This window comes from Antennarius striatus, chromosome 6 (assembly GCF_040054535.1).
Source record: "Antennarius striatus isolate MH-2024 chromosome 6, ASM4005453v1, whole genome shotgun sequence".
In the NCBI taxonomy this organism is placed as follows: Eukaryota; Metazoa; Chordata; class Actinopteri; order Lophiiformes; family Antennariidae; genus Antennarius; species Antennarius striatus.
The window spans coordinates 10,389,574-10,414,240 of NC_090781.1; the positions used below are offsets into that span (position 1 = coordinate 10,389,574).

General features: G+C 38.2%; 1 protein-coding gene across 2 annotated transcripts in view; it reads right to left on the bottom strand.

Annotated features, from left to right (window-relative positions):
* Positions 1–7,735: 7,735 nt before the first annotated feature.
* cadm1b (cell adhesion molecule 1b) overlaps positions 7,736–24,667 on the bottom strand; it is a 162,660-nt gene continuing 145,728 nt past the window's right edge. The window contains exons 9-12 of one of the 2 annotated variants that reach the window (XM_068318288.1): positions 23,089–23,139; positions 12,721–12,849; positions 12,494–12,635; positions 7,736–11,723 (exon numbers count right to left, since the gene is read on the bottom strand). In XM_068318288.1, coding sequence (XP_068174389.1) covers positions 12,517–12,635; positions 12,721–12,849; positions 23,089–23,139 — 299 coding nt within the window. In that variant the 3' untranslated portion in view covers positions 7,736–11,723; positions 12,494–12,516. Of the gene's footprint in view, positions 12,636–12,720; positions 12,850–23,088; positions 23,140–24,667 lie in introns of both variants that reach the window. The other variant, XM_068318289.1, reaches the window with a different exon arrangement.

Here is a 24,667-nt window from a genome sequence, read left to right on the forward strand (position 1 = left end):
TGTAGCTTTAGACAAAAGCTCCTCATGGAGAATTTTTAAATGTAACATTCACATGCATATCAAAGTGACAGAGGAATTAGATAACCGCATCCTGCTGGCCCATGTAATGCAAGATCCAATTTTTACTGTAAATAATTCTGTTGACCTTCAAGTGATGAATAATAGCCTGAGAACAAGAATGTAATCATACAAAGCATCATGTTGGTTCAAAAGGTAGCCACCAGTTGAATAATCTCACCAAGCTGTCATGGTCCCAGTTCCAGTGTTGCCTCCTGTCCTTTTTCCTATTTTCACTCCCACTCAATCCATTCATTCCTGTCATTCGTGTTGCTGCAGCCACCCATCTCCGATCAGGCCCCACCCAACTTAAATTCAGCTCAGCTCGGACCTTTTCTTGGACTTCTTTGTAATTTTGCTAGTTTTTGCCTGTTTGTCTGTTCCTTACTGATCATCTAACAACCTGTTGTAGGAATTTTGCTTATTCAACTATGAATGTGAACTTCTGCTCTGGTGTACTGCATTTAGGTCTGAACCACACCTGGTTCTCAAAGGTTGATTATGCCACACCACCGCTACAGGTGGACCACATGTACAAATAAACAGCTGGCCAGACTGGTTAAAAAGCAGACGCAAGACTCTCCAGGTATGAAAATTATATGTTAGAGGAGACAGTTCTAACTGAGCAGAAAAGCAATTATCCCATGCAGTCATTTAACTGGCCACAACAGAAAGCCTCACTTGCTCGAGGCTCCAATTTCTGTAATTTCAAGTTTTTAATTTATATATCTAAGACTCCAATTTAATTTCTGCTTTAAGAAACAAAACTCAATCAGATATCATTTATCTTTCTGAAATGCCCTTTATAAATTGAAAAAAAAAAAAAAAATCAATCAAGCCACCAGGTAAAGGTGGGAATTTTCTTGAAAAACATTTTTTGGTCTGTCATCAACTGTTAAACTTTTTTGCTTGAAGGTTAACAGTCCTTTATAGTTTCAATGACAAAAATGAAGTTGGTGGTGAGTTCACTTAACTTTTTTCATAATGCTTTATTAGGAGTTCATTCAAATCCTTACAGAAAGCAGGAAGCGTCGGACTCAAAGGGGATAATGATGTGTTTGGAAGTAATTTTGGAGGATGTTGTTCACATTTGTTGTATGCACTCAAATCCAAAAATAATATTCTATGAGAAACATAATATTCTTGGTGCTACATCTGCTCCTCAACATTAATTAAACATTGTAGGGTAAGTAAGTTCCATCTCATTTCCATTAACTTGTCTCTTTTGTTCATTTTTGTACACTTTTTTCTTGTCTCAGTTGCTCAGCTTTCTTTTGTTCGCATCACAATGACATGGTAAGAGTTCACTCATACTGGGTACTTACTACATCTCAGGCACAAGCTCTAATGTATTAAAATTAATAACCAGTGATAGCACAACAGTAATTTTTAGATGACAACTTTTCTCATCACGTTGTGGCTTCTTGTACAATCTGAGCCGTGTGAATGTGTTGAACGTGTAAAACTCAGTGTGGATGTGGAGAGGTGTTCACACATACTAACTGACAAACTAATAGCTCTGCTCAGCATTGTTTTACCAAGAAAAAACTTAATCCTTTGCACAGCTGAACAAATGAATTTAATACCAAGTAGTTCTCCATATTTGTCTGCAGCCCTCTATACTCAATAGTTCTTCATCTGTGCTGGCATGTAAAGCTGAAATACAGTGACTGGGTCTTGGATAAATAACAATAGTCTGCACCAATGCTTGGTTAAGACAGGCGTTAACTTAATTCACTTTATTTAGCCATAATTACATATTATTTTGTCTCATAACTTTAAAAATAACACGTCTAATGCTCTGAATCCATTCATCCGTTTTGCTTTCTGTCACTTATCCACCTTGCTGGTCACGGGCTGCTGAAGCCTAGCCCAGCTGGCTAAGGGTTAAAGTTGGGGTACACCTCAGACAAGGCGCCAGCCACATGAAAGACAAAGAAACATGCACACACTCACACTTGGAAAATTTGGTGTGACCAATTTACCTAAACTGCATGTTTTTGAACCTGAAAAGAGCCCGCACAGACACGAGGAGAACATACAAACTCTGAATCATAAAACATTGATTACACTGCATCCTAAATTATGTTAATAATGATAAAAAGTGCTGAAACTTAAAGTTCATAGTCTATCTTTGCAGAGTAGATTAACTGGTTTGATCACTTTATTTGATCTTATTTAAGTTACCTCTAAATTACATGTCCAATGGACCAGCTGAAAATCTTGTGGACCACCCTTGAGCCAGAGAGTGTGTCCATTATGCTTTGTGCCAGATAGAAAAGGGGTGGAACATTAACCGGGCAAAAAGTACCACTGAACAGACAAGAACATGTTGATCATGCGAGGAGAGCACTCCACTGTTTGAACAGAGGGAGATTTATGTAAGTTATACAGTAGATACACACTAGTGGCACATTAAATAACATTAATGGTGGGCAATAAATATTCCATCAATGACAAGAAGTGACTTATTGCGTTGTTATTGCCCTATACACTTATATATGACTTAGACTCCTTCAAAAAAACATATTTGAATACATATTGACATATTTGCAATTTTTTCATTCAAGAACAAGGATGCTTAAACTGTTCCATGAATTATGAATAAATTTTTATATTGTACCACTGTGTTTACTATAGAACTTCAAATATAATAAAATAAAACTCAACCATCAGCCACACACCTCATATTTGTTCATGATATTCACCGTCTGACCTGAAAAACCTCTTGTTGTGTCGCTGCATCATCCTGCTTTAGTGCCACAGAGCAGGTACAGAAATTCCATTTGATTGGGTATTGTATGCATCATTTATCATTTTGTTTACTGTATATATTCTAATGATACTTGTATCTTCCTGTTAAATCCTTATTCCTCAGAAGGAATATTCCTCATCGGGTTTTTTTTAGCTCATTTCAACATGACAACACTTTTCACAAAGTTAGACGAACAACTGATTGCGCGATCAGCTGACGTTGACAATAGTCCTGACAAACTTGTTTAAGAGCACAATAGTTTCTAATCTTCACGCAGTTGCACAACGGAGATACCTGTTATTTGACTTGGTTTGGGCCTTAGATTATTTTCTTTAATCACCTGTGTGTTTCATTAGTCATTACTTTCTTTGTAAGGGAATGCATTGTGTTTCTATCTCCAGCTCTTATTTCAAAAGAGAGCGACAGTAACGGTTAGAGAGCATGAAAAAGATAATGTTTCTAACTCATGCACATCTTCCTAAATTTAATTGAAATTAAGTTCAAGCTCATTCAAGCTGACGAACTTCATCCCATGATGCCTTCTTTCCCAGTGTTTGAATTCAGTGCCAATTTAATTAAAACATGTAACTTTTAATTACCTAACTGATTAATTTAATGAGTGAAAATAGACTCACTGTGATAAATTATTGAGGTGGCAATGTTCCTGCAGCAACTCACGGACTCCATTATGCTCCCTGTGACTTCCAGGTTGTGTACAGATTTTTTTTTTGTTATGAAATCTTCCCACAAAAATAGACCACTTTCATTTGCATAAAACAGAAACACAGAGATAGAACATGTGGAAGGGAACATCCATCAAGGCTTCCTAGTGCATCAGAACTAAGATGGATGACTAAATAGACCTGTAAAGCAACAATAGCATTTTTGTAGTTATCTCAAAGAAGATAATCGCAAATTGTTTCAAATTAAAAATCTACTTTAAATGAATATTAATCATGTATCAACAATGCTAAATATGATAGGGAGATTAGATACCAATATGGCAGAATAAAAGATAAGAGGGGAACAGAAGGTAATAGGAAAAGATTGCAGTTTTGTATCTGGGTGGTGGCTATGAAGTGGAACATTCATGCGAATTTTGCAGAACCTGTTGTTCACTCCTGCAGAATGGAGTCACCTTGAGATGTGGTTGAGGGAACTTCAGAGGATGCTGCTTAAGATAGTTGTGGATTTCTTGTGTGCAAGACTTTTTTTGTTGTTGGGTGGGAAAATGTAAGACAAACACATATTTTCACTGAATTTATGAATTCATCACACTTAAAGGGTCTAACATGAACATTTCCTCCATCTGGTAAATATCAAACTCTGATCAGCCTATAGTGCATATTGGAGTCACTCATCCCAGAAACACATATCTCCTCTCCCTGACACTTTCACACAGGATTAACACACTGGTTGTGTGTGATTTAATTAATGTAGATTTCTCTAGGTCATACTGTAGCAGTCTGAGACAACTGTGTTGTGGTTATCAGAGGCTTCTTGTTGTTGTCCTTCATCATTGTTTGAGACAATTAGCTCTTATTTTTCATGGATTATCACTTGGCATTTTCCTTGCAACGTGAATAGTTATATGGAAGAGAGTATGAACATGCGATAGAAGTCATGTGATGTTTTCTCTAACTATGCGCGGCTTGAATTTATTGAAATGGAAATGTGTTTTGAGCTTTTTTGTTCCTCCCTTGTCTGAATAAGTTTTGATGCGTGTTTTCACATGCTTTACTCACCTTTAAACACAATCTGCTGTCTCCACGCACACACACACACACACACACACACACACACACACACACACACACACACACACACACACACACACACGAACGCATGCACGCACGCACTCCCGCACTTACGCATGCACGTACACACACACAAACTCCTGTGCATCATTCCCCTCATTTTAGCACATTTTAATGTTATTGCCAAATGGACATAGAATCTGTGTTTTTTTAACATACAGTATGTTACCAGATCGATCATCATTGCAACATAATCATAGTATCTTAACCAGCTGCATCACAGGGTGGTACGGCGCCTGCACCGTTTCCTGCCGTAAGACCCTGCAGCGCATTGTGAGAGCAGCTGAAAAGATCACTGGTGTCTCTCTCCCTTCCCTTACAGACATTTATAACACCCGCCTCACCCGCAAAGCCATCAGCATTGCAGGTGATCCCACCCGCCCCTCTCACAGCCTTTTCAGCCTGCTGCCATCAGGTAGGAGACTGCAGAGTCTGCGGGCCAGAACCAGCAGGCTCAAGGACAGTTTCTTTCACCAGGTGGTCAGGAGGCTCAACTCCCTCCCTCCTCTGCCCCCTGCCATAGCCTTGAACTCTACCCTCACACTGCCTGCCCTCCCCCCAGCACCTGACTACTTATCTCTCTCTCTCCCCCCATCAACTCAGGGACTACGCACACGTCACTTCCCCTGCAGGATTAAGGAGTGTACAGAGATGTTAACCATCCCTTGTGTTTCGTCTAATACTTCGTGTTGTACTGCCTGTTGTACCGCCTGTGTTGTACTGCATGTTGTACTGCCTGTTGTACCGCCTGTGTTGTACTGCATGTTGTACTGCCTGCTGTACTGCCTGTGTTGTACTGCCTATTGTACTGCCTGTTGTACAACCGGTTGTACTACCTGTTGTACTGCCTGTTTACCGTGGGTCAGAGAGAACTGCAATTTCATCTGTGCTGTATGTCGTGCATATATGGTACACTTGACAATAAAGCTGACTTTGACTTCGTACAGCAGTGATAGATAGAACATGTTTAATGTGAAGACAAGACTTCTAACACATATGAAGTGGAAGCTTTTATCTACCTTGTGGGGTATTTAGTGGAGTATTTATTTCTGCAGTTGCCAGGGGGCAAATGTAATCCAAACAGTATCAGTGATTTTGATTATTTGCTAAATGTAACACACAAATGGGAAATAGCATTAAACAGCAGACTAATAGTTGAAATATTAAGCTTTTCAAATGCTTTATACAGATTGTGGTGAGTTCAAGTTAAGTTACATGAAATGAAATGTATACAATGACAATACGTAACAAAGGAATAAACAAATAATAAAAACATGTGCTGATAAATCCAATATGTTTTTTTTTATTTTCACATACTTTCTTCTTGCAGAACATGCAGGACACGTATTGAGAGCGTCACATCCTCAGCAGGAAAAAAGGTTTTTGTGCTTCACTGAAAAGTTCCCCTGAAAATGATTGAAAAGCTTCCACACGGTTGTATTGCATGTTGAATTGCAGCATTTTGAAAGCCTTTTACACAAACCAGTGAAAAGCTTCGATACAGAGTAATAAAATGTTCATATAATGTGAAATCTAATATTTTGGTAGAGAATACAAGCATTACTCCTAAAAGACAAGGTCGTCTTTTCATTCAAAGAAGCAGGAAAAGTAAGAATTATTTCCATGATGTTCCATCGACCTGGATCCATATAATCCGTCACTCTGCTATGGCTACACTTTAACATGTTTCATAGCACTCTGAATATGATGATAAGAGTAAAGTCAGTACAGTATACCATGGTATATATATATATAGTGACCAATTAATTTTGCAGAGCACGTTTTCATGTTTTCATCACCATTTTCCATTTGTTGAAAGAGAGAAACTTAGAGATTTAGCCTTAGAGCTGTTATATAAACTCCTTCATCAGATGTTATTGTACATTTTCAACTTCAGGTAGAGGCAAATTAAGCTTTTATGTTAAATTATCGAAATCATGAGGTGAATCATGCTGTATAACAAAACACTGCTCAGCTACAAGGAGTAAAATTGCAGATATAAATTGCACAAAGCACCCTATTAGAGTGATTTATTTGTGTTAGCAGTGAAAATAAAATAAAACCAGTCCTTTTATGTTTTTGTGCTTTACAAGAGTCACATAGTGCAGACAAGTGTGCAGATGAACCCTGTTGCGTTTGCCTTTGTTCACCCACTATTTATTCCCACATCATTTAATTATACCTCAGCCAAGCCAAGTGCTGCATGCCATCAATCTCAATCAATAAATTAGCCAACTAAACAAGCCATGCTCAGACATTCATTCACTCTCAGCTTTCCCATTGTGTTAATTACACTTAACCATGTCATTCCAAATTAAAATTGAACATTTAAATAGGATTAGTAGCACTAACTGAAACATCACCTCCTTACTTTCATGCTCACACAACGCCCTGACAGCTGGTATGGAAATGCTTGCACATAATTTTAAGTTGAAAAAAAAAACAGCAACAAAAAGTCTACAGGCAGGTTTATGTTTCTGGATGGAGACATTATAGTTTAATTATGGTATAAGTAAGGGAGAAATGTGGCTGGTTTCTAAGGTTACATTATTCCTATTAAAGTTTGAATAATGTCATTGACCTTTACCTGGGATAAAGAATGGGAAATGGTGGCACTGACAAATTTATTTAATTAATTGATGACAGCGTTCCTTTATGGTTATGAACTAGGTCTTGCTCTCCAAATGCTTCACCAGGAGCCATGGCGCCTGTGGATGTCAGTCATGTTGTCATTTAAAGTGCTTCCCCCTCTATCCGTACCTCAGCACACGTGTCAGTCACTGATGGGAGCTCAGATTGATGCTGCTGCTGCTGCTGCGGTTCCTCCACATTAAGTAGATGCTGGTACAGTATTTTTTTTTTCCTCCCCACCAAGATATTTGGTGGATGCTTCTTCTTTAGGTATTTGACAAGTATCAACAGCTCAGGATGAAGCGAGCGCGTTCAATCCGGCTAATGTATTCAGCATGTTGAACAGTCGGAGTGAACACGACAACAAATATCAGTTAAAAATCCTGCTGTCTGCATCTTCGAGCAAGAGAAAAATATGTTTACCATCAAATCACAACACTTCAAACATTCATTTCTTTTTATTAAGACAAGTACTCTTCTGATTTTTTTTTCTTTTGTAAAAATGTTGATGAACCAATACAAAATATGCATGGTCATATGAGAAACATCCTCTTCACTACACAAAAGAAAGAATGTCACCTGGGTACAGAGAGAAATTTAAAACTCAACAACAACAAAAAAACAACCACTTCAGGCAAATAAAACAAACAAACCCACCTCCCTCCCTCCCTCTTCCCTCCCCAGGCTTTAAACATGGGCTTCATCCAAATATCAAAGACATGTTACACACCATTCATAAAATGTCACAGTAAATACACCATCATTTAATTTATGAAAATGTATACATGAATGGTCTGGATGATCATTTGCCTGACTGATGGGGTGTGTTCACATCCTATAATTACTAAATAACCAATACTGTTTAAGCAAAGTGTTGCAGTGGAAGAAGGAGAAGTTTCATGAATATACGTAGTTGTGGTCTTGTTGATACTGACTATACAACATTTTTGTCTGCTTAACAAATCTAGTTTTTTGTTCTTTGTCAACTAAGTCTATGCAAAATAATAGTGAACATTTACTGTAACAGCGCATCATATTAAGAACACATAAACATGTACAAATAAGAAGAAACATGTACATCTTGTGATTTCTTCACTTCTGGAATGACTGTTGTACTGCAGTATATAATAGGGGCCTTAAATTTGCATTCTACCTGAGATGCAAAAAAAAAAACATAACTACTGACACTCGTGAACCTGAGAGAGTGAACACATACTAAAAATCATATATTTAAAACAAATCTGAAATTGGATCAAATAATTATTTTGTTTTCCTTGATTTAAAAGCAGCGGCTAACTCATAACCATTTAAGACAAATGTTGATCCTTAATCTAGAAACTGTCATGCATGTGATGATTTTCATGACTGTAAAACTATCAAATCCAGAAACAAACACTCATTAGTGTTCTAATTATAGCTTCATTAGTCATTCTTCTTTATTTCAAGCCTTGTCCGTGAAGATATCCGAATAAATAACAAAAGAAGCAAAGCAAATTGAATTTGTTTTGAGATCAGTAAACAGGACAATAAATACTACATCCTGGCAAATGACATTGTAGTCAGTGGACGCTACCACAGCCCCCTGAATAACAAAGAAGAACATTCTTTTTTAACATCAACCTCACTCCAGGCTGTTTTTTTTTTTATGATCCAGGTTGTAACTGTGATGCAAGTCTATGGTTTGTGAATACAGACAATGTGTATCAGTATTGGCCCTGCAAGTCAGAAAGGACAGATATATACAAGATATACGATCAGAGTGTACATGAGGATATTGTATGATACTAACCATATGCCTCAAAATCAAAGAAGGCACTAAATTATGTCCTTCAGTCTTTTCCTTCATAATGATAAGTGTCAAGACGTGGGTTTAAGGCAGTGGTTAACTCTATCATAATACATTTAGAGATTTTTTTTTCTCATTCAGGCAATACAATGAAATCCCTCACTAATTAGCAAACAGGTTTCACTCTTTTGCCATGACAGAGTGACAGGCATGAAGCATGCACAAGCCGCTATCTGCAGCTTCCGTCTGAGTGTAGCATTTTCTGATTAATGTTGGTGAAAAAAAAAATTATATAAAAGTAGACACAACTCCTTCAGAAGGTTTGAGGCTGCAGTATGATGGGAAGAAAATGATAATTACCAAACCAAGTCTAAAGCAGATCTTTAATAACTTCTAGGGCCAAGAGCCTTTGCAAGTTTATCAAAGACAGCACAAAGGTAAAATGTCTTAAAAAACGTGTGGAAATATAACTGATTCATGTTTTGCAGTGAGTGAATGTCCCTTTACTCCTAAATGAAATAGTAGGGATTTTCATATTAATGTTTGCTACTGGTGTTTTGTATTTTTAAAAAGTATCTGATTCAAACTCTGCCTTTGAAACCATGACATTTGCTCCTTTAATGTAAAAATACAACAAATAATTAAGAAACTTAAAAAACTTAGGAAATTAAATAAGAGAAATCTTCATAACATTTTAATTAAATGGTAGATATTTTTTTTTTTTAATATGAGATCAAAAACAAGTCTGTCATTTGGAGAAGAGCATTTTTACTTTGCTATATGTGAGGAGTATTTACTGCATTTATGGAAAGTCATTTTATTATATCACTACAGTATAATAATAAAATATGATTATATTTGGTCTATTGTTAACCACATGGGAGGTAGGAGAGCATGAAAAATTCTATCTTTAGGTACTTTACAGACGGGTTGAATGTTTATATCATATCAGAAACCTTTATTGCATCTCTAATTCCTGTCCTCAAATAATGCATAAGCATAACTTTTTTTTTCTCTAAATATATTTAAACACTTACTGCCATGGTGTTCACTATTCCAAATAGATCCCATGGAAACCATTAACTCTGATAAATTTGTTTGGATTTTTTTTTAACCCTTCTTTACCATTGATTTACAAGAAATGTGAAGGTTTGGGGCAGGAACACAGCAAGCTATGTGTTACTGTTCCAGATATATGAGTAGATATAAACCAGTAGAAATGAGAGCTACTGCAGAGGTCAATAAAGCAAAAGCTTAATGTGGAAAAATGGGCCTGTTATTAACCTCTATCATTAAAGGGCCTGGCATGACTGCAGCGTCCATGAAATGTTGAAGACAATATAAATCCTTCCTTCAGTCAATGAACACTATCATGTACTCTGTGGTAAAGGTCACGGCTGTCGACTCTCACCCAGATGACCTGCGCTGGAATCTGTTTTCTAAAATACATTTTGGTTTTTGTTTTTGTATGATTTTTTTTTTAGATGAATGCAGCTCCAAAAAAAACAATACCAACAAAAAACTAGTACAGGTATAACTCAGCTTATGCTGTTTTGAGTTAGGTTGTTCTACATTATCGTTGGTTGAAAAAAAAATCCGTCGAAAAACAAAAATCATGTTTACGTAATTTTACTCAACTTAAAAATAACAATGATTCCTGTATGTCTTTTATAAAAAAAGGCTTTCATTTTATTATTCGGTCACAAGCCAAGTTGTATGGTAAATTGCAAGTAAATTTAGATTTTTTATGTACTATGTTAAAAAAGTAAATTTGTTTGTATGCTTAAAATAGATTTGAATTAACCCAAATATTATTGAAAATGCATCCATTAATAAAGTACAGTACAAATCTGGGAATGGTTATTTTCGGTTAAAATGATTTCTGTTAAGTTAATTCGACTTACACCGTTTTTCATTTTCAGTCGTGTCTCCTGGACCCAATTAACAACGTAGGGTGAGATATACCTGTACATGTCAAATTATGACAGAACACAAAAAACAAACGGAGAGCTGGAATCCTGTGTGAAACGGAGAGCGCTGAAATTTTCTACGTCTGATGCTTCATTATCTGGAAACAAAACAGGAAATCAAAAAAGTCTGATCAAACAGACATGTGTAACAGTAATTATATTTTAAATAGAAGAGCTTGTACTTGTGTATCCAAGAGGAAAATATTTGTTTGTCTGGTCCAGAGCAGGAGCAGACATCTAGGAGATACAGGGCAGTCAAAGTCAAGTCTGACCCAAATACCGTCATATAGAAAGCCTTTTTTTCTTCATAATTATCAGACTGTTTCTGCCATACTTTTTTCCATCCATCTCATGGATGCTAAATAAAAGGTTGTTACAAAAATAGTTACTAAAATTATTGTTTGATATTTTTAGGAAACACTTACTTACTGTCTGAGTGAGACTTCAGCAGAATGAGCATCAGGCTTTAGCCAGCAGCGGGCTGGAAGTGACACTTTTTAAAAAGAGAATAACAGGTTCTGATTTTATCTGAGTAACGTTTGATTCTATTTAATGGCATAATACAGCTTTCAGGATGTCTTGAACGAGACAGCACCCTAATCAAATCCCAAACCGATAGTGAAAGAGGACATGAAGGTAGTTGGTGTGAGAGAAGAGGATGCAGAAGACAGGGTTTGATGGAGGCAACTGATTCGCTGTGGCGACCCCTGAAGGGAAAAGCCAAAAGGAGAAGAAGATCACATTTACTAATCATCATTTGTTTTCTTGACACTAACAAAGGACCAGTTCTACTTTACAGTTTGTTTTGAAATTATTGTTACCTGCCACTTCACTTCAAGAACAAGAACACTCTATGATAAGCATGATTACTCACAACTGTTACATTAGTAATCAACACAGTGAACCTGACCTCGATCTGCACTTAAAAATGTCAAAACCAATCAAACCTCTGCGCTTGTCGGATTTGTGATGAATTTTCTGGGGACTGCTGGACCCAGCGGGCAGAAATGTGTTGACACCATTTTCCAGTTACTAAACACTATAGATTACTAAAAAAAAATTGGCTGACCGGGCTCCATAGATTGTGAGCTAAAAAGCTTGCTGTGAACACAGACAAACACCAGACTCATTTAATCTCCTCAGAAAGCCAAAAGCAACAGAGTATTTGGTGGGGTACGTTTAAAAACTTCAATCCAATAAATGTAAAAGGGGGAAAAAAACAACAAAAAACAAACAAAAATAAAGGACAAGGCACAAAATAGTCTGTAAAATAAACTGTACAGAATAGGCCCCAGCAGTGCAGGAAGGGTCGGACAGGAGATTCGGCAACACCTCCTCTTATGACTTGACCATGCCAGTCCTAATCTCAATTTCTTCCATTTCTTTTTAAATGTTGCCCTCCTAGCCCCACACCTTCTCGTAACCATTGGAGTTGGACATAATGCTCCCACAGCACAACCACCATCAGCATCCCCACCCATCACTCCTGGCCCATCCGCTTCAGATGTAGTACTCCTTCTTCTCGTCTGTGTTGTTGTGTCCCCCTTCTGCATTGATGATGGCCGTGTCCGCATCCGCCGCATCATCTGCTCCTTTGGCTTCATGTGTAAAGTAAGTTCCTAAAAAAAGTTTTTTTTTAAAACATTAACCAAATATCTCATCCTCTTGTGCATTTTAGTCAGATTGCACCAAACTGGGTTTTACCTTTGTGTCTGGCAAAGTATCGACCAAGAACGATGAGTGCGCAGAGGATGGCGAACATGACCACGGCGACAACTCCTCCGATGACGGCATGATCAATTTTCTGTGGCGTTCCTTCACCAGCTCTGGAGTCTGAAAACAGGAAAATGTTCTTAAATAATTCATGATCTGCAAACTCACTAAGTCAAAATGTGTATGTCTTCAGACAAATTTAAGACACACTGTAAACTATGGCCATAAAAAAAGTGGAAAATGTAAACCAAACTGCTTTGTTTGCTCTCAATATGTGGTGATGCAAACGTGCATGGAAGATGTGAATGGTTCTCAGTTTGGAATCTGACATCACATCACATGTAGTTATTTCTTACAATGTCAATGTGTTTGTTAATTCAGCAGCTAAAATCTATTATTTATTCAGTTATTCTGCAGTTATTTCCTGTCCAGCTTCATGGAAGGTGTCTCCATTCCAAATGATGCCAAAATACCAAGCCTCCATCTCCTTTCAGCTTGTCCAGTTGGGGGTCACCACAGTATATTATTCTTTTCCAGCCTATGTTCTGCATCCTCCTTTCTAACACCAGCTGTCCCATGTCTTCCCTCCCCACGTCCGTCCATCTTCTCTCTGGTCTTCCTCTTGCCTGGTAGGTCTATCCTCAACACCCTTTCACCAACATACTCACAATCTCTTCTCTGGACATGTCCAAACCAATGAGGTCTGCTCTCTGTAACGCTGTCTCCATAAAATCTCATCTTGGCTGTTCCTCTGATGAAGTAATTTCTGATCCTATCCAACCTGGTCACTCCTAGAGAGAACCTCAACATCTTCATTTACACCACCTAACACATTGGCTTCCTGTTTTCTTTTCAGCGGTACTTCCTCTAATCCATCCATCATGGTCTCATCGCTGTCTTATAAACTTTGTCATTCTTTATAGTAGAGACTCTCTTGTCACATCAGAAACCTGACTGTCCTCCACCCATTCCAGCTCGTTGGATCAGTTTATTCACCTCTTTACCACACTCACATTGCTTTGGACTGTTGACCCCAAGTATTTAAAGCCCTTCAACATCACTATTTCTTCTCCCTGTAGCCTCACTCCTCCTTTTCCACTACTGTCATTTATGCACAAATATTGTTTTTCCTCAGCTAATCATAATTCCTCTCCTCTCTAAAGCTGCTACCTTTTTAAATGTTCCTCCACCTGCACCCTGCTATTACTGCAAAACCCAATGGCGAACATCATGGTCCATGGAGATTCCAGTCCAACTTAATCTGTAAGCCAATCCATCACCACTGCAAACAGGAAGGGGTTCAGAGCTGATCCCTGATCAGTCCCACCTTGAACTCCTCTATCTCACCTGCAGCACCTCACTACTGTTTTGCTGCCCCCGTACAGTTCCTGTAATAATCAAATGTGCCTCTCTGCCACTTCAGACCAAAGTTCCTCTCTGGGTAAACTGTCTTACGCCTTCTCCATAACAAATACCAAGCAACAAATAGTAATTCAATATCCATTTGAAGATATTTCACTTAAACATTTGGGGATGTGTACTTACTGACTTCCTTCCCAACAAATGAATGAAAAGATACCATGTCCATCTACATTACTATCTTTTCATAATCTGGAAACAGAATAAAACAACTAATCTGGCTGTCATAAAGTAGCAAGAATCCTCCCAAGAGCCCAGATTATCACATTTTATTTTGTTTGAGTAAGCTATACAGACGCAATTTGCAGAAATGACATATTATGATTTTTATAGGGATTATGTCTATGATTAGTATTGAGAAACTGACTCCCTCGTCTTTAGTCTTGATGGTAGTCTTATCGACCCTTCCATCCAAGTCTTGTTACAGACAGAGAATCTGCCAAAAATATTGAAACACACGTTGGGTAATAGTAAAAAAATAAACAACAAAAAAACCCCTGAACATTTTCAAAATAAAATGTGATATCTCTCTATGTTACGAGCCATTCTTTTGTGGCGTTACCCTGTTGAACCCGACTCATTATATGAACATTTTCAGTGTTTCATATGACTGAAAGGCTGCCCGAGTCTCTTGACCGAGTGATGCTGAAACATTTTTTAGAATAGTTATTTCACCATGGAACAATCCAAAATTTCATTGAGACTTCACACACTGTAAAAGACATTGTGATTTAAGAGGCCATTTCTGGATGTTACAGAGCTCAATCATCAGAAATAGACACAAGTCTGGAGATAAATTGGCAGCTGTGTCCCCATGCAGAGAAATATGTGACTGCCTCAGGTGTCAGTGATCACTGTCTAGCATTTAGCCAGATTTATCCAAGCAGCACAGAAGAACAAGGCAAGATTTGAAGCCTTTAAATTTCCAGTCTCAGAATAGTTCAGATGCGTTTATAAATAGGCTATATCTGGGAACATTTGGACTGATAGAGGAGTGGCAGGCGGAGGAATGGCCACACTGTTCTTTGCTGCATGAGAGAGCAGCTCAATTTTCCATCAATCTCACTAGTCATGCTCTGAACTTGAAGGATTTTGATGAAAGACAAGTGGAGGGTGCAGCATTTATCAACACAGTGAGGGTTTAATAAGTCAAGATGAGGGGCCTCCAACTAAAAACATTCTTGCTGGACTTAAGCTGGTTTGCTGAGGACATCTTGAAGAAAGAAATGCAATTAAATCAGCTAATAAAAATGCCAGCTGGTCTTGTGCGTCTGTGTGTGCAGCAAGGTGTAGTTTGTTTACTGTATCAGGGATGTCACATTGCACAGCTAATTCCCCTTGGATGTGGAGAAGCTCATGCTACATGCTGATGAAGACTCCCCCAGTAAATGGCCTGTGCATGGCCCTGTCACCTCCCCTCTCCCGCACCTCCCACACCTTCCTGCCTTCACCTTGCACCCCGCTGTCTTCTGTTTGACACATCCACAAGGAAACATGCAGGGTCTCGACCGCCTCTTCACAGCAAGGGACACTTTTATTTTATTATTAACAGGTGGAAAATTTGTGCAGAGCGAGCATTGAGAATATCACAAAAATGTCCACAAAATCACCTGCAGGACCCACAGTTATGGTTGGTTGAATAAAATGTTGTTTACATTAATTTCATGACCAAACAAGTTTTTTTTCTGTTAGAGCTCACCATTTAATGCAAGCTAGCAGTAACATGGTTTTGCGTTCAGTAAACTTTGCTGTTGTGTTCATCTTCATTTATTTTGTTGTGCTGCTTTAGCCAATGGCAGAAACAATGAGAAATATTATTCAATGTAATGTGATGCAATACAGAGGTTTTAAGGCTACAGTAAAATAATCTAACCACAATATAATGTGGACTGTTCAGGAAAAAGCCAGATTTAAAACAGCCTCTGATGATGTCATTAACGTCATCGACCTTTGTTACTATCTGCATTGCTGTGCCATCTGCAAGATTTATACTTGAAGGGTCTAAAAGGGTGATAAATACTTTGTTATGGGATAATCCTTTTTTAAATTTGTGACCTGTGGGGACTATACTGTATATTAGAATGCCCTAATCCCTGATGCTTCAATTAGAATATTTTTGTAAATTGTGTCCAGTTTCAGCTCACTCAATGGATTTTGTGTTTTTTGAAGATTGGATGAATTTGTAGGATTTCTCACCCAGTCACCCATTCAAACACAGAAACAACTGGGACCAGTTGATGTCCAGTCTCATGGATAGTGCTACCCTGAAGCTGTCACCTACGAGTCTCCCAATTTTATGGACCATAAATTTTCAGGATGCATTCCTGTTTTCCAGCAACATTATGTTGCTCTAACAGAAACAGCATAACATGGACTGTTGCATTCTGGTAACAGGTGTTCATGGTATTTTGTCCACTTACTACATTGTGATAACAGAGTGAGAAAGTAGGTATAAGCTGCTGAAGTGCTGATCTGTATCTTGCCCTTATCTCTGACCTCAACAAGAACACATTTTCTTGATAAAGTGTCATATTGTCATTACTATCATTCCTCTCTTAGATTAGGTTGTCATTCAGTGATCCAGTATACCTAGGATCAGAAATGTGATCCCCAAAGGCCATCCACACTTCGTACATATGCAATTGTAGTCCAAGGTGCTTAGAAAAAAAAATACTCAATGAAAGCCAACCTCTGGGGCCTGACACTTCAAATAAGTACAATCTGATTATGTCTGTAATGAGGCTACTGTCCATACTGCCAGCACAGCTCTGCTCGCGGCTCCATAAGGGAGTGCTGACATGCCTAAACCGGCGTCCTGACAAGGTGTGCACAGCCGTGGGGATTTATTGGGAAATAAAGAGGATTTGCAGCCAATGCCTGTGTCTGCACAGCAAAATCGGCTCCGCTGAACTCCACAGTACCACATGCTTTATAGTTGTACCTCTCCGTGTCTGTGCTGGAAAGAATGCTCGTTACTCCGGTCAGAAGCAGGGCATTTATCTGCGTGGAGGACGGAGTTGCAAACTTGTCAAATATATGGTTGCATTATTTGTATTCTTTTTCTTTTAATTGTAGGCATATTACACTTCACACTAAATAAAGATACAGTCTCAAGTTATCATGGTTGTAATCAGCTGCAAGACAGCTAGTCTGCGTAAGACAATACACATTTATTTCTGAGGAATTCAAAGAATGTCTGTATTCTCATCACTCGCCACTTATGAATCAGTACTGGTTAACAACGTCAATCTTATCTGTAACTAAAATGTTAGTAGTAAGCCAAAGATAGATAACTGATGTTTAAACATATTTACGAAGCATTCACAGTTGCTATCATTAACCATTTTACAAAAAGACCCATCCGTGCAGTACATCGTCAGACCTCACCATATCTGTAAAATAGACTTCTTTTGCAGAAGATAAATCTGGTGATGCTTTCATTTGTTGTGTTTGAACTGCCTTGCACCAATCGTTGTGGCAGGTGATCTCACTTTGGTCTGATATGAGCATGTCATGATAATAAAGAAGGGAATGACCTTTAGCTAAAACACGTTGGACATACCCATAATGTCAGTGTGAAAATACTAAAAAAAGAATAGTGTGATTCCAGTTCAAGTTTCCTCTGACACTAACCAACCACCAACTCCCAGACACACACACATACACACATTCAAGCACACGCACACGCGCACATACGCACGCACGCACGCACGCACACACACACACACACACACACACACACACACACAGATTCCAATTTAGAGATGTAATTACATGAATATAATTGAAACAATGACTCTTCATTCTAAACATTCTCTCACAGTAACCCTTTCCGAGGCAGCAGCGGGACAAAGAAGCATTGCAGCAAAATCAACTTAAGGAGCATCAACTGCTTGCCATTTTAGAGCACTAAAACGCCAACATCCGTGGCTTTTGTGTTTGTTACTGTTTGGAAAGGAAATGAGATGAGCACACAAGGGCAATCTCTACTGCATCATTTTTTTTTGGATTGCTGTTTGCTTGCAGCAGTCCAGTGGAGCACAATATAGGCCTCATTTGAATTCTATTGTCAGTGCCCAACTGCTAAATAGATTCACTGAGTCATTTGCAATAACCCAAACAATTTAAAATGTACAAATACAGCTGTGACACTTAACAGACATGCTGAAATATAACCGAAGGCCTGGCTAACGCTAATGCAATGGAAATCACAATGGTGAACTTGATCTACATATTGACGCTGTATTCTGTTTTTCAAATTTGCCAAAATTCTCTGCACAGTAGCCAACCGTAACCGGCTTCCCGTACAGCTTTTGTTGTAAGTGGTGATCAGGGTAAGATAAAAAAAGGACTAATAATTTAAAAAAAAAAAAAAAAAGGACCGCTAACCCACTAAATGGGTCAAGTGTAACATGACATAAAAGTATTTTATGAGCCAAAAATGAGGACACACACCATGAAATCATTGGCACATCACACATTACTGTCAAACCCTAATGTGCAAAGTAGAAATATCATAATTATTTGCAACTGCTCCATTACAAAACAAAAAAACACTCTTTTAACTTTAGGGTGGGCTGGCATTACTAACCTGTTCCCTGGAGACCAATTAAAATGGGCCATTATAATATTTTCTTTCTTTAATAACTGTTTCATAAAAAAACACACACACAAAAACTGCTGGTCAGAAAAAAATACAATGTCAAGTGAGAATTAGAGTAAACAACTGTGGGAAAAGTCTAATTAGTATTTCTAAATGATTTTTTAATTTTTTTCCAAAGAAATACTTCAAAGAGGAATGATACACGTGAGAGGTAAAACAACAAATGGTAAATGTTTAATGGCTAATTATGTTGAATACTAACTCTACTCGTTACGTTCTATGTAAGTCCATAGTGTGCATGGAGTAAAGGATTTAATCCCAAGACTGCAGCAGTGGAAAACTGCCAACATGTAGCAGCACTGAGGGAAGAAATAGCAAAACAAAACACCTATAAAAAAAACCTTTCTAGACATGAATTCTTAAAATACCATCAGGCAGTGAATAACATGAGTCACTTGGATAAAAAACAAACAAACCTGTTTGTCAGAACAAACACAAGGGAATAACACTAAAATCATGTCTGTTTTGTGTGAATGTTAAAGTGGAACAATGAAAAATCCCCGACGTCTTGACCATGCAAGTGGTAAAAACAATTTTATGGTTAATGGTATTATCAAGTCAAAGGGAAGAATACAGAGGCCAGACTCAGGCTCACCTATAGTATAATACAGTATTTTCCTGTAAGGCTATTGTTGGATGTTAATACCGTTTTTACTATTCATAAAGAAGATGGCTGTTGGCCTCAGAAACCTACATTTAACTCATCACACCCCCAAGTCTCTTTAACGTTTAGTTCCTGAGGGTTTCTTTTTTCAAATCTACCAAACGTAAGACCTTTTTAATCAAGTCTACAACATAATTCCTTGTTCCTTGTCGTTCCTTTGGCTCCTCTCGAAAAGCTGAGGGAGAGGGGGAGTTACTGAAGGCTTAGCCAGGATCTGATGTCCCTGCCTTGGATCATCTCTGCGCGTTTGATGAGCTGGATTATTATTGCCACAGACTCCCTCTTTTTCTTCAGAGCAGGGGACTCTGGGTAAATTCTGCCCACGACCAAAAATCCAATACAACCGCTCATATAGAATTGTTTAAACTGTTTTTGGTATTGTGTCTAAATGAAGGATGGGGATAGATATGTCGGATCGTGACACATGTCTGTCAACTTTTCCTTCAGCTGAGACATCAAATAAATGTTTTTTGTATTTGTGGACATATGAAATAAAAGCACAAACACGGAAACATCTGAGATGATCTGAAAACATGTTTATAGATGTGTAACTTGACTCTTCGATGAAGCTAACTTTCAGAAAATGAAAGAGGCAGAAGGAAAACCGCTGTGAAACCGCTGTCTAAATTGCTTTAGACAGACAGACAGATGGATACACAGATAGACAGGCAGACAGACAGACAGAATGTAGTTCAGTGACCCTGATTCTATCCACCAGTCATTCCAGCTCACACTCACACTGAATGAATGAATGAGAAAGACTGTACACGTCCTCATTGCAGTGGAAAATGCTATAGTAGGCTGTTATGCTGATTATAGCAGTGCAAAACAATCTACCACAAGACAGCTTACCATTGCCCCTGTGACAGGGTATTTAGAAGAGTAGTGAACTGCGAGAAAGCTCAATTACATCCTTCCAGCATGTGCTGTATAAATCACGGTAAATCCTCTTTCAAGCCTGTCTTTCGGAAATTACTGGAATGTTTCAGCAGAAAACATGGAGACGGCTGCATCAGTGTAACTCAGAGGAGGAGAGCTTAAAAGGAAAAATGCAGAGTAATTCAAAGAGATGCAAAAGCAGCTTCCTGTTTGGACCGAGTCACGGCCAGAGAGAGTATATTCAAAAACATGCAATTGAGAAGAGGGTTGTGGCAAGGCAAAGAGATTTTAAAAAACTCAGCAGACCTCACCCAATACGTAATCCTATTCATGTAACTGTTGGCCCTATTTTAATAAATAATTAAATCAAAATATAATGGACAAATAATTTTGATCAAACAAACGTTTAAACAAGGACCAAAGCAGTCAGAGACTGCAACATCTCGCGTCAGGGTCACGGTACCCTGACAGTAGTACCTGACAAGTGTGTAGCTTTGACCTTTCAGGGTAGGTCAAACCTATGCAATAGCTTTGACCATAGATCAAGGCTAGTGCATAGGTAGATAAAAGCGCTAGCTTTGATTTATGGTCTTACTTACACTGGCCTTCTCCTTTGTCTTTCTATCTTATTTGGGTCCTGAGTGTAAAAAAGTTGAAATTTGACCTCGACCTAGTTTTCTCAAGTTTGAGGTCATCATCTCATTTTCATCCCTTTTCCCGCCTGAGTAATCTTTTTTTTTTGTTTCATCTTTCTATCTATCTAAACACTGAAAAGTTCATTTCAGCCCTGTGATGCACTGGCAACGCCTCTCGCCTGTCACCAGTTGGGATAGGCTCCAGCGAAACCCGTGACACGCAAAGAGGATAAGCAACTGAAGACGGATAAAAAAATGAATTCAACCGAAAACAGTACAAAAGCTATCCATTGTTAATTTCATTGATGTTTGTCAATGGGTTATATGCTTGTCAGAATTTTTGTGCCATATGTAAATATGTAATTCTGCAGGCAAGTAATTGTTAAAAAGCCACAGGATGAAAAAAAAACCCTCAAGGATTTCACCATCTGCAGTCCCTAATATCATCAAAGGATTGAGAGAAGCTGGTGAAATATCTGCATGTGAGGGGAAAGATGAAATAATAATGAATGCCTGTGACCGTGGATCCCTCAGGTGTCAGCGCCTAAAAAAACTGACAAATTTTTATGAACGATATTACCACACAAGCACAGAATACAGTTACGGAAACAGTTTTTAGTGAACGCAATTTACAGCTGCGTATCCTTCCATCCATTCCTCTCTGTTTCCAGCAAGACAGCAACAAGCTGTGTTAAAGTAGAAGAGCCTGGCTGTCGGACTGGACAAGCTAAAGTTCAGATCTGTCGTACAGATCCGTGTCGTACATTCTTAACCACACATGGCAAGAAAATCTTGGATTGGACAGCTGAAGTCCTATATTAGCGATGAATAAGTCTTAATTATAAATCCTGTCTTCCTAGTAAAAGGTGATATAACACAATGATAAACGTGAAACTGACCCAATATTTTGTAACATGATGTAAGCATCAAATTCAGAATGCAGGTCTATGTATTAAAGCAAACATTAAATAATATATTTGATCATTACATATCTTCTTTTTATTCCGTTTCAACTGTGTTTAGATGAAGACGGATATGCAGTTCACTGCATTCTGATTGCATCGACGTTTTATATTTCATTACATTACAGTTCTAACTTTTTAAATCATGTTTTGTGATGCACAAAGACTGAATGTGATGAGAATAAAATGGTTAAAAAATGTATCTACGCATTTTATTACTATTTGGAAAATTTCCCATATGAATGATAACTAACAAATATCCAAGCATCACCTAAAGTTAGAGTTAAGCACAGTTCAAGCAGTGTCTGAAAGCCTGCACTGCATTTCAAACGTATTCTGTGAATAATGCCACTTCACATTTCATGGCTATAAATAGCAAAAGAAATCATGATAAAAGGGACAAAATGACTTTATCTCTAAAACAGCTATTGATAAACCGATCCATTCTTTAAGGGGTTTTTTGTACTTAAATGCCACATTCTGGCATATCCAAATGTCAGCTCCCGAGGTCGCCTCCCGATCAGTCAATCTACAACGGTGCTTTTAAAATAATAGTGTTTTTAAGAAAAGACCACTGTTATTATACTGTATTATAATAAATTTTCGCAACATAAATAAATCAAAACATAAACAGTGTGCTTGGATGCCAAAAGGTTTCTCCACTATAAACACTTATAAAATGAACTACCTTTCATTCATTTCATTTTCGAGCAAAGATTATCTCTGAGAAAGTAGTTATTGATGTTTTCAGCCTCGCAAAGATGAAATGTGACTGGCATTTGTAGGGAAGATGTAAAGGGCATTATAATATGATGGATGGGCCGCTTGAGATATCGTTGCAGATGGTGATAAGATAGCAGAACAGCAGAGTCTCTACGTTTTCTCAGATCAAACATGTCACTGGAAAGTGCTATGACAGGTGTCTCTGACAGCCGAGCACTGCCTGTCCTCAATGTCACCTATCAGCAGCACTATCTGATTAAAACTGGCCAGCCACGCTCTCAAACTAGCCTTAGGTACAAGCCCTCGTTCTCTCTCTGTCTTATCTCCTGATCGCACGAGCATGCAGGCTCACACACCAACACACACACACACACATGATTGTTGAGAGGGACAGTAGTGGGGGGCATACAGTACCTTGCGTGTTGACTGGGTTGATGGTGGGTGTGGGGCTAGTAGTGGGAGCATCTAGATGAAAAGAGTAAAAAAAATAAAGAACATGTATAAGAAAAAAAGAGAGACAAGAGTAAAGATATAGACAAGTCACTGAAGATGAGAAGCTGTGCTATAAGAATCCGCAGTATGTTCCCATACCAAGTACCAACATGACAACTTCATAGCAGTTTACCTTCAAAACATGTTTCAATTCATCTGACGCTAATGATTTGGCGCCTGTGACAAAATCACGTTCACACGATGCTGTTACATCATGTCACGTTTTACAATGCAGCTGTGCTTTTCTGAACAAATGCAGAAGCCGTCGCATTTAACGTCAGCGCCCAAAGCCTCTCATTAACAGCTAGCTGGAAGCCATGAGCCACGCATGGCATGCCAATTATGAGTCTAACATCGCTCATGGACTTTCTGTTGGCTTCTGGTGTGCTCCTAGTAAACATGCATGAAGAACGACTCTGTTGGGTAAAATCATCATCAGTCCACTTCTCAGTTAAGTTACTCATTAGAAACTGCTAGTCCTGATAGTAACTACCAGTGGTGAAACAGAAAAATGAAATAGAATGCATCCAGAAGTTGGTGTGTTTTTTTTTTTCTCGCACTCATGCATCATTGGTAATACAGAGTTGGTGACGCAGTGGCAGCTGGGAATCTAATATTTTTGGCTCTAATGTGCTGCAATGAAATTAATTTTAGCAAACTCCTTGAAATACCCAGTGTGCTGGCCCTTCAGATGTTTGGATAAACTGCTTGTAATAATGGAGCTTTTTTCCACCTCCTCTTCACAGCTTAACAGAGCGTTAAACTCTCTTTTACTTTTATCATCATCATCGCCTGAATATAAACATTTTCACACTGCTGACAGAACTTAATGTTAGACTGTTATTAATTGTCACATGCTGCACTTCTACAAGAGTAATTTCAAGAACGTGAGAACAATCCTGCGAGCCCAGTATTGAACCGATTTCTGATCGTATCAGCGTCTCTCTTGAATTAACTTTTCAAGATATTGTGTTAAGCTGTGTTAATACCAGCATACTAAAAATGCTGAACAATGAAATTCATCATATGATCAACCATTTCCACCATGTTCACACTGGTGTTTTTTTAAAACAGAGATACCACAAAACTGCAGCAGAGACTATCCATCAATAAGCTGGATTTTTAAATAGTTCTTTTTACACTGAATCAAACAATGCCTCAGCGTGGGACTTCACATAGATGTTCGGTGTTCCAGGAACAGAAGAGACGTGTAACAAACCAGCATGTGTAGCACATTGTCGTGCCTCACAATTTGTTTTTACATTTAATCTGCTCCGCTCCTATGCTGCTAGTCTCCTGTGATTTATGCAGAACGCAAGATGAAATGATAATGCAACTGTCCTATGATAACATTTTCTAATTAAAAGTAATTATCTTATGTAAAGTTGTTGATTTAGCAAATATTTGTTTGGAAACTGAAGCATTGGATGATCTTTATAATCTCTGTATTTCTTATTTTTTATTATGATTACAGAAAACATCTTCTTGCAGCTTGCACAGT